At 43.4% G+C, this 10853-nt stretch overlaps 1 protein-coding gene across 1 annotated transcript; it reads left to right on the forward strand.

The window, feature by feature from the left end:
• The first annotated feature begins 2744 nt into the window (after positions 1 to 2744).
• On the forward strand, positions 2745 to 5729 carry dkk1b (dickkopf WNT signaling pathway inhibitor 1b). Its single transcript, XM_030340998.1, has 5 exons — positions 2745 to 3198; positions 3360 to 3501; positions 3833 to 4084; positions 4208 to 4314; positions 4441 to 5729. Exons 1-5 carry the CDS (start codon positions 2977 to 2979, stop codon positions 4594 to 4596), a joined length of 879 nt encoding a protein of 292 aa, XP_030196858.1. The 5' UTR covers positions 2745 to 2976; the 3' UTR covers positions 4597 to 5729.
• The last annotated feature ends 5124 nt before the right edge of the window (positions 5730 to 10853 follow it).

A 10853-nucleotide genomic window follows, 5' to 3' on the forward strand; every position in this document is an offset into this window, starting at 1 on the left:
GTTAAACCCATGTTGTCATGCATGCTGTAATTTAGCCCTTGAATTGTACATATGCTTGTAGGAAATATCTGAATAATAAAAGCAACAAATTAGTACAATATCAGTGATCTGATCACTATTCATTCCTTCTGTTCATTGTTGTTGTTTTTCACCCAATATATGTTAACTGTTTACTCTACGATTTTATTATGGAGTATGTATTTCCTTAATATGCAGTTTTATAGATTTATAATTTCACTTTTTTTTAGACAGGTGTCTACTTAAGGCCTCAGTAGGCCTACTTAGTACTTTGTCAAATCAGCTAATTAAAGTTGTAAAACCGTCAAACTCCAGAGATGTCCTTCCCTGACATCTAAACCAGCTGCAGTTCTATTAGGCATGCAGACTAGTGTCGTCTCTTTCATCACAAGCGCACTTTGCTGTATTATGTTCTTGTCAGACGAACACAGACGACTCAACTTGAATAGCAGACATCGCGGGATTCTGGCGGGCTATCACGTGCAGTTCCTAGCAACCGGCCACAAAGGGGAACAAGACATTTCTTCCAAACGCATTCGACGCGTCGTTGTTGTCCTCTGCTTCAAAGCAGCAATCAACCAATCTCTCAGCATTGTTGCCTCTCTTTGGTGCACAAAGTTTTCTATTGCTGTAGTTAACGAAGAAGTCCCTTTTGTTTTTTTTTGTGTTTCAAATGTGTGTTGTAAAAAAAAAAAAAAGCGCCTGAATCAGTATTAAGAAGGTTGCTAATAAGGGGCCGATGATAAGAAAACGGGGCTGTTTGGTGAGGTGTATGGATACTCACCGAGCACCGATTAGAACCGCCAGGTCGACCCCCGTTTGATCATCAAAGGGGGCTTTTTTTTTTAGCACCAAAGCTGGTTTACTCACTGCAGGGCTTCGGCTGCACAATTAAAACAACGGCGCAGACACAAAGGGATTGGGGATACATGTGTGCCGATGGATGGCTAATGAAGTGCGCTGAAGGTTTGTCTTGTTATAGTGTCCCATTGTAATGAGCTAGCTCTGCTTGGGGACATCAAAAGACCCCTGTGTGTGTGTGCTCTTTGGGAGGGGGTCCCGACCCCTAGCACACTCGCGTAGCAGACAAGGAGGTGGGCAATTGTTGACTCATCGAGGTTCTGCTTACTTAACGTGTTAGACAGTAGATAGAAGATAATAGAAAAACAAAGCTTCAGATTATTGCCAAACATTAAGTCCTTCTCCCGCTAAAATAAATAATGTTGTAGGCCTAGCCTGTGTAGTTGTATGTGTTTGTATTAAATCCTTTCGATCTATTAAATAGGCTATGCGGTATTGTATTGGCCTGTTGCGTCATGAGATGCAGCGAAAAAATGTGGGGTTTTTTGTTTGTTTTTTTCAGCCCTTTGGCTTTGATTCACAAATTCCTCTCGAAGTCCTTATTAATAGCCCACAATTTGTAGCAGGACACAAAAACGAGGTCACTTCGGATGGGAATTCCTCGTTGAAGAGTAATAATTAAACAGCATTCATTGCACACAATACCAAAAACCCTTAGAAGTTCCTCAACCGTTTCAACATTTGCATATTTTGGGGGATGACCCTTTGATCTTCACCGCGCAGCTCTAATCACCCCCGTGCGTTTCACAAGCCCCCACCCTTACAATTAGGGATCAAACGATGCTAATGGGTGATTGGGACGACTGAATGATCACCCATTAAGGACCACTAAAGACTGTCTGTCGGCCCGGCTGTGCCACTTGGTAGGCCTACCTGTCAGCAATCTACGCGTTGCGTGGCAGTATGCTCCAATTGTAATAAAACACATACACGCGTTATGTGTCTGTATAGACGATCGATATGATGAGTTGTAAGCAACATATGCCATCTGATTTAGGTTGACTATTCGTTGTAAGATTATATACGCACAAACTGAACGTTTTTATTGAATATTGGTGATCATGCTTGCTGTGCGTAAAAGTCCAGCGAACCTATTTTACGCGCAGGAAGACTGTGGCCTTTACAAATCTGGGCTTCATATAGTTACCGAATTAAACCAATTCGGCAAATATACAACTCAAAAGCCTACATTGACCTTAGATGCAATATCAATGTAGGCTATAGGCCGACTTGGCGCATCGATACACCTGCTGTGATATGACCCATATCAGCATATGAACAACACTTGGAAATAGATGAGACTTCAGGCCAAGGAACTCAAATGCCGCGTTTGATCTAAGACGTCGGGGATCCTGGTGGATAATTGCACACAAACACTGCCGGGCATTTGGCTAAGATAGATTCCTGTCCGGGCCAATGATTCATCGTATCTATCTATCTATCTATCTATCTATCTATCTATCTATCTATCTATCTATCTATCTATCTATCTATCTATCTATCTATCTATCTATCTATCTATCTATCTATCTATCTATCTATCTATCTATCTATCTATCTATCTATCTATCTGTGTGTGTGTGTGTGTGTGTGTGTGTGTGTGTGTGTGTGTGTGTGTGTGTGTGTGTGTGTGTGTGTGTGTGTGTGTGTGTGTGTGTGTGTGTGTGTGTGTGTGTGTGTGTGTGTGTGTGTGTGTGTTTGCGCACGCGTGCGTGCGTGTGTGTGTGTATTGGTCATCCCATGCTGGCCTACCCGCTGGGAAGAGAGACGTTTCCCTTTGAAATTCCATCTCCCCTTTTTGTTACACATGACCGGGGGCGGGAAAACAAACAGTTGGGCTCGGGTATAAAAGCAGCGGCAGCTCCTCAACATCAGTCAGTCTCTGGTGAGCGGTGTGTGTGTTTGAGGTCACAAACCGAGCGGTGAACCATCGACAAAGTATTGGATTTCCATTTTTGAGCGTTTAAAACGTTGTTTACAAGAGAAGGATCTATTTGCGTCATTTTGGTGCGACACTTAGCCAGATTTATAGGCATACCTCGTCCTTAAATACAAGGATTTATATCAAATAATACAACAGTCAACTCTCTTGAAAACATGATTCAGTCGTCGGTGTTCCTCGCTACGGCGTATCTGCCGGTGATGTTCCTGAGTGCACTTTGTTCGGGATCTCTGATGTTCAACTCCAATGCGATAAAGAACCTTGCACCTGGACCGGGGACCCCGATTCACGGTGCGGGACAAGACGCGAGCTCGAGTCCAGATGAGTTCGGTTTATTGGACGGAGGGCATCACAACTTACTGATTGATCCCATTCAGGTAATTTCACTTTCTTAATTATTTTTATTTTATATTTTATTTCTTCAAAGTTGATAGACTAAGTTGTAAAGTTTGTTTAATTTGCCTAATTGACTAGTTACCTTTATGTTTAAAAATAAACCAACCTTCGACGTTAAGGTAACATAAATCTTTCCCGCCAGGCGTTGGCCTGCTCTGCGGATGACGAGTGCGGGGAGCACGGCTTCTGCTACGCCTCGCGCGGAGCCTGTCTGCCGTGCAAGCGGCGCAGGAAGAGATGTGCTCGCGACGCCATGTGTTGCCAAGGAAACCAGTGCAGCAACGGTAAGATGGAATGCGCTGTCTACAGTTTAATGGATTTGACTCAATGAGCTTTTTAGTTTTTAATGGCACGCAAAAGATAAAATAACCTGTTAAGGTTTTTGGAATTGACAAACTCACATTTTATCCAGGAATATTAACAAAAAGAAAAAATAATATATATAAATCTAATTTATTTTTCTGTAATTCGATAAAAAAGGCACCAGGTGAATATACGAGTGTAAGTAGCCTACGTGTGTGAGCGTGCATGTGTGTTATTTTAAGCCACTGTAGCATGTGAGCCTCCTCTTGTCAATTTCCTGCTCCTCCTCACCGCTCCTGTTCCCTCCCTCAGGTGTGTGTCTTCCCATGGACTCGGACATCGTGCAGCAGTTCACGGTAGAGGAGCCCAGCGCTTCCGTTAGCAGCACCGCTGGTAGCCACGGGGCTAATAACCATGGCCCTAGTAACCATGGCCCTAATAACCATGGCCCCAGCCACGGGGCTAGTGGCCACAGCATGAACAGCCAGGAGAACAGACCAGACGAGCAGAACTCCACAACACACTCAACCTCCACCAAGGACCCCCATAGTCCCCCCACCAGAGGTGGGTCTGCCTACACACATTATAAAGCTATTTCTACAGTCTTTTCTGTAGTTATTTTGTTGTGGACTTCGTGGCTGTAGCTTGCGGTGGACTATAGTCTAACGGCCGACTCTTCCCCTGCAGGCCTGGAGGGAGAACGGTGTCTGCGGTCCAGTGACTGCTCAGGGGGCCTGTGCTGCGCGCGACACTTCTGGTCCAAGATCTGCAAACCCGTGCTCAGAGAAGGCCAGGTGAGCGGAGAGCTACAACACACACACACGCCAACGCACCCGTTATTACAAACGGGAGTATACAAGGTATTGATTTGGGACTTGTTCACTAACATTAGTTCCTATGCGTTGTTCTCGTCATTCCAGGTTTGTACGAAACACCGTAAGAAAGGCGCGCTTGGTTTGGAGATCTTCCAGCGCTGCGACTGCGGGGCGGGGTTAGCCTGTCGGACGCAAAGAGGAGCTGAGGAGCAGCGGATGCACAAGGCGGCCAGGGCCCTCCATACCTGCCAGCAGCACTGAGCAGAACCAAGACCCACAAGCCACACACACACACACACACACTCCTACGAGCCACAGATACACACACATACACACACAGACACACACACCCACCCACGAGCCAAAGATACATAAACACACACGCACAACCACGAGCCACAGATGGGCGCGCACAAACACACACACACACACACGCACACACCCACACAAACACCTGATAGTGACAAAAACACATGCCTGCCGGACATCCAAGAGACACAGTACACACATGTGGACAGTACACACAAGTTGGAATCGTACACAAACATGCACTAAAGGGAGGCAGAAAAACACACACACACACACATGAATGATAGACTCTAAATAATTGTTATTCCTTACTGAAGTATGCATAGTGGCACGATACTACCTAATATTTAATGACATTATTTGTAATAGTATACAATACACAATAAAAGAGACTTTATTTTTTCATTACATTTTTGATTCTCTACTTAGTGTTCTAACTAGTTCTCTCCAAACCCTGGGCTGAAGGCATATTGCTAGCAATCAGCTTAATGTTTTGAGGAGACATTGGAGACATTTGGTCTTTATTCAACCACTATCGCTCTCCTTGGTTTAGAAAACACCCGTCTATGGTGTTTTGTTTCAGCCATCTTCTGTCCCTGCAAGTTGACATTGGCAGATTCATTAATTTGGGGATGTATCATTGCTTAAGGTGTCATAAGCTTACTATGGAGTAGAAATAGGATTGTTTCTCTGTGAAACTAAATTAAATAAAGGTATACTACAGTAAATTACTGTACTGTAAATAATAGCCAGAACTCGGTTGAGTTTGGGCAAATTGTAATGTAAGTTTTTATTTCACTGTCCTGTTGAAGTTTAAACAATAACTACAAAAGATCCCTTATAATATAGAACAATTACAATCAGCTATGATCCAAATGTCAAGCCTTTTCATGACAAAATTAGAAAGTATTTATGAAATCTTCCATTTAAATCCAGATCTTTTTTTACAATGTTAATAACAATTTTTTCAATAGGTGCTTCTAATTCCATGTTAGAAGATTGTACGTATTTGGTGTATAGTTTGTTGCAAATGTAAATTTTGTGTATTTTTTTCTATTGGAAATAAACGATAGTCCTGCCCTATACTTTGACTTTATTGTCTATTTGTCTTTCTAAAAAAGGTCTTCAAAAGGAGTCTCAACTGAAGGGACAAGGCGAGATGGCCCATTTGTTAATTATTATAAGTATTAAGTAGGAGTTACAAGGTTACTGTTGTCTGGAGTGTTCTAGAGGCTAATCTGTTCTATACTGCCAGCAGTAAAGGCTACATTCTGTTACTCTTATCATTAAAAGTTATAACTTACTAAGTATAGTTCCATGTTAACAAATAATACGAGTACAATAGCAAAATAAATTAGAAACTTTAGTGTTGGGCTCCCAGCACAATGGCTTTACGTTTGATTCCCAATCTTTTCACTAGTCCAACTAGTTAAAAATTGGGTCAACCTCCTGACCCAATTGCTAAACCAATACTTAAAATGTTCCCATCCATAATATTAACCCAACCTATCTCTTACTCTATCTCTAACTAATTACCAGATTACCAACTATATTTTGTTCAAAGCCAAGGCTCCGTGCCGTCTCCCCAGAAGCATTAACATAGTAGGATTGCTGGATCTGAGATGACCCTATTACCAACCCTAACCCTGAAACCAAACCTTAATCCATAAACCAAACCCTGAAACCAAAATCTAACTCTAAAACCAAACCCTAAATCCAAAGCCTTGAATCCAACCCTAAACTGAAACCCAAACCCTGAATCTAACCCCTAAACGAAAACCAACTCTTTAAATCAAACCCTAAAACCAAACTTACAAATAATAACCCTCATCGGGATTTTGGCAGAAAAAGCGTATTACCATATGAAGATATGTGCATTCGCTGTCAAACGTAAAAAAAAGTATATGTTAACTTAATTCCATCTTATTTAATGCTTAACTCCGGCTTAACCACCGGCTTACTTATCTTTTGTAGGGTCTCGTATTTGAGTTTCTCTGTAAATCGTTTTGAATAATTCTATCAGAATGCTCTTAAGGACAGAAATAACCAAATCACACATTTGTCCTTTGTGTTTCTCCGGGGATCCTGGCGGATAATTGAACACAAACACTGCTGGGCACTCGGTTAAGACGGATTCCTCTCCGGGCCAATGATTCATTGTATCTGGGTGTGTGTGGGTGTGTGTGTGTGAGTCTGAGTCTGAGTGTGTGTGTGTGTGTGTGTGTGTGTGTGTGTGTGTGTGTGTGTGTGTGTGTGTGTGTGTGTGTGTGTGTGTGTGTGTGTGTGTGTGTGTGTGTGTGTGTGTGTGTGTGTGTGTGCCTGTGTGTGAGTGTGTCTGTTTATGTGGGCCTGTGTGTAAGTGTTTTGATGCACGTGAGTGCGTGCACGTGTGTGCGTTCACGTGTGTGTGCGTACGTGAGCACACGTGTGTGTGCCTTAAGGTGTGTGTGTGTGCGTGCATGCATGCGCCTACACCACCTCAACCCCCCCCCCTAACCTGCTCTCTGTAGGAGGGGCGGGTGGCGTCTACCTGCCGTGGTTCCCGTGGCCGAGGGGCCCGTGACCGAGGCCCCGTGGCGCTTACGGCCGACGCTAATGAGGAAACGTTAACCCGTGTGCTTGGGTCACCAGAGCGCTGAGACCCTCTCCCCGTCCTTCCCCTGGCGCTGGGCTCTGTTTGGGTAAAAACACAGAGCCGGGATCAAAGGGTGTCCGCCGTGGAGCAGCGTTACAGACGTGTCCGGACAGCTCCTCTACTCTGGTTCTCAAGTAGCCTCTTCTTCAAACCGTCAACCCCCCCCTTCCTCTTCAGGCTCCACTGCTCAGCGGACGACGCTTCCGTCCTCTGTTTTCGGCCTTACTTTGTCTGTTTCCCCTCCTTTCTTTCTTCTTTTTCTTTCTTTCTTTCTTTTTCCTTCTTCCTTCCCCTTTTCTTTCTAACCTTCTTAGAACTAAATCTATTTTTGATTTGCTTGTTGCGCTGCCTTTCGTCTCCCGCTCCTTCTTAATCTGTCCTTTGAGAGACGGGAAGAGAGAGGAGAAGAGAAGAGGAAGTCTCAACGTTGTTTTGACAGTTGGGGCTCATCTTACGCCCACGGATGAATATAAAACCAGCCAGTCGGGTCTGTTTTTAACACTCCGAGGCAAAGCCCTTACTCTGATTCAGGAAGCCTTAGTGGAGTTTAATTTACTATACGAAGATATAAAGTTGAAGGCCAACTCAATTAAATCAATCAAAAGCTCAATCCACCAAAGGATTTATTCTATAATCTTAAACATCTTGAAAATCAAACATTTATATTCTTGTCTGTTGAGAATTTTTTGAAAAGCTGCATTGCCGCATCATGACTGTTAGTATCGCCCCATACAAGGATCTATTCATATGAAAGCAGCTCTAAACAGGTCACTTGTGATGTCACTAATGTATGTTTGAATGTAAAAAACATTTAATGGGCTCGCTCACTTCAGGTGAGCTCCACAGGGAGCCGCTTTGATTCAGGGTCCCGGAGCGTGACGGCGATGATGATGGAGCCTTACTAGCACATTCTCACAACCGCAGCGTACGTGTTTGAGGTGTACGGTAGCTTTTCTGCATGAAACCTCTTTTCACTCTCTCTCTCTCTCTCTCTCTCTCTCTCTCTCTCTCTCTCTCTCTCTCTCTCTCTCTCTCTCTCTCTCTCCCTCCCCCTCTCTCTCTCTCTCTCTCTCTCTCTCTCTCTCTCTCTCCCTCTCTCTCACTCTCTCTCTCTCTCTCTCTCTCTCCCTCCCCCTCTCTCTCTCTCTCTCTCTCGCTCATACACATGCACACACTCCCTAGAGTGCCTGACACCCTGAAAGCCAGCAGACCTGTGTCATCCTGCCAACCTACAGTAGTATATGCCAAAGCATATGAACGTGTGTGTGGTTAGCTCCTCCACAAGGAATGTACTAGTTAGAGGGCGGTGTTGAGCAGTAGTAACAGCCTGTGTGCAGAAGTTTTAACCTCAACTTTCCAGAAGCGGTTTCATAAATCGTCTTAAGCGGAGAGACGGCGGCAGCCTCAGCAGAGGCCTGAGCAGAGGAGCGTCTCAGGTTGGAGCCTCTGGAGAACCAACCCCGGAGAACCTCTCTGGTGCCTCCAGGCTCGCTCGGAGAGGCTGCAGGAAAACACCTGAGAAACACCTTACTAACCGCACAGCACAGAGGGGCTTTGTGAGGATCGTCCAACGCCAACAGGCTTCTCTGGGACTGCATGGGCAGTAAGCAGAGCGTCGGACTATAATGTATGTTACATAAAGGATTTACTGGACACCCGGGTGTGACACAACTAACCTTAACCAAAAATAATTCAGCATGCAAAAATTGAATTAGTTCATTTCAGGGAAATTACTAAATAGTAAAAAGTAATAGTGTTCCTATTAGGCACACTATAACATTTTACTATTTAGTCATTTCCCTTTAATCCACAGGGATTTAAATGTCATTAAGGAGCAGTGATATGGTATGTTGCTCAAGCATGCCTACAGGTGGACTGTGGGCCACACATGTAACATGTGTCTTGTGACACATATTTACTGGATGTGTTCTGCGTGTCTCATGAGTTTTTCCCTTTAGTTGGGAAACCGACAACATTTCTTACATTCCGGTGTAAGGCTTCTTATTGTGAAAATCCGGGAAGGCAGGTAATCTGTGTAGGTGTGTGTGTGTGTTGACGTAATAGCACAGTGGGGCATGCTCTGATGATAATTGTGAACCAACATTGAAGCACGCACACACAAACAAACACATGCTCATTACCTGTAGAATTATTTGAGCCTCCTTGTTTTTAAGTGGGTTTCTTGTTATCCTACCGAGTGGAGACAAAACAGTCTGCCCATGGCCACATCAACCAATCACACACAGTCGACAACGTCAGTTGGTGAGCCTGTGAGCCAATTAGGTAAACACTGCTGCCAAATATGTGTTACCATCCCATGCCAATAGTCCCTCATGATAACTGAATTCCTTCATTGTTTCTTTTCGGGGGAAATTGCCCACTCCTTTCCAAGCCATTTCTAGGACCGAGGTGCCTCCACACCCAGAATTACATCTGAATCCTTACTCCAGAATTACATCTGGATCCTTACTCCAGAATTACATCTGGATCCTTACTCCAGATCCTTACGTTTGCCCATGTTTCGACTTTTTAGCCGCATTCGGGTGGAAGAGTTCTTTGAATGATGACGTTTCAAAAACGTAGACAGGGGTACCACTGTCGATTTTTATTGGTCAACATGGAAATAACATGAGGGGTAACTCTGTTTTTTTTTATCGGCCATCATGAAATAAACATAAGGGGTAACACTGTTGTTTTTTATTGGTCGTCATGAAAAAAAACATAAAGGGTAACACTGTTGCCTTTGTCAAATAAAATATAAGGGATAACACTGTCGTTTTTTATTGGTCGTCATGAAAAAAAACATAAGGGAAATAATAGTAATACACACATACATTTTAATGTCATGTATATCCTCTTTATTGATGATTGATTATTGTGTTTTGTCATTGCCTCAGTGGTGCAGTGGAGTGCACTCTGCCTAACCCCCTGGAGACCGCGGCTCAATTTCTGTGGAAAACACAATATCTTTAATTTAAAACGAAATGCTATCATGTCTATTGCATTGTCATATATAACCTCAGACATAATTAAATTACAAGTCTCAGTGGGAAGTGGAGAGACCTGTGAGCTAACCCCCTGGAGACCAGGGTTCAAGTCCGGTTGCTGCCCTATTTTGGAAGACTCTTATCTCTGTTTCATGCAAATTATAAAGTCAAGTTTAACCATTGTGTTGACTTTATTCTGTGTCTTGTTGGTGCATTGATAAGTTCGGAGGTTAACACTCTAAACAGCTCATGTTAGGATCCTCGCAAAAATGTAGACAGGGGTACCACTGTTGTTTTTTATTGGTCGTCATGAAAAAAAACATAAGGGGTAACACTGTTGTTTTTTATTGGTCGTCATGAAAAAAAACATAAGGGAAATAATAGAAATACACACATACATTTTAATGTCATGTATATCCTCTTTATTGATGATTGATTATTGTGTATTGTCATTGCCTCAGTGGTGCAGTGGAGTGCACTCTGCCTAACCCCCTGGAGACCGCAGCTCAAATTCTGTGGAAGACACTATCTTTAATTTAAAACGAAATGCTATCATGTCTATTGCATTGTCATATATTATCTCAGAC

Source organism: Gadus morhua, chromosome 18 (genome assembly GCF_902167405.1).
Source record: "Gadus morhua chromosome 18, gadMor3.0, whole genome shotgun sequence".
NCBI classification, from domain to species: Eukaryota; Metazoa; Chordata; class Actinopteri; order Gadiformes; family Gadidae; genus Gadus; species Gadus morhua.

Excerpts from the sequence above, each read along its gene's own strand:
- dkk1b (XM_030340998.1), top strand. The coding sequence starts at position 2,977 with ATGATTCAGTCGTCGGTGTTCCTCGCTACGGCGTATCTGCCGGTGATG. Across the intron at positions 3,199-3,359 it reads TACTGATTGATCCCATTCAG|GCGTTGGCCTGCTCTGCGGA; the intron begins GTAATTTCACTT and ends CTTTCCCGCCAG. Across the intron at positions 3,502-3,832 it reads AGGAAACCAGTGCAGCAACG|GTGTGTGTCTTCCCATGGAC; the intron begins GTAAGATGGAAT and ends TCCCTCCCTCAG.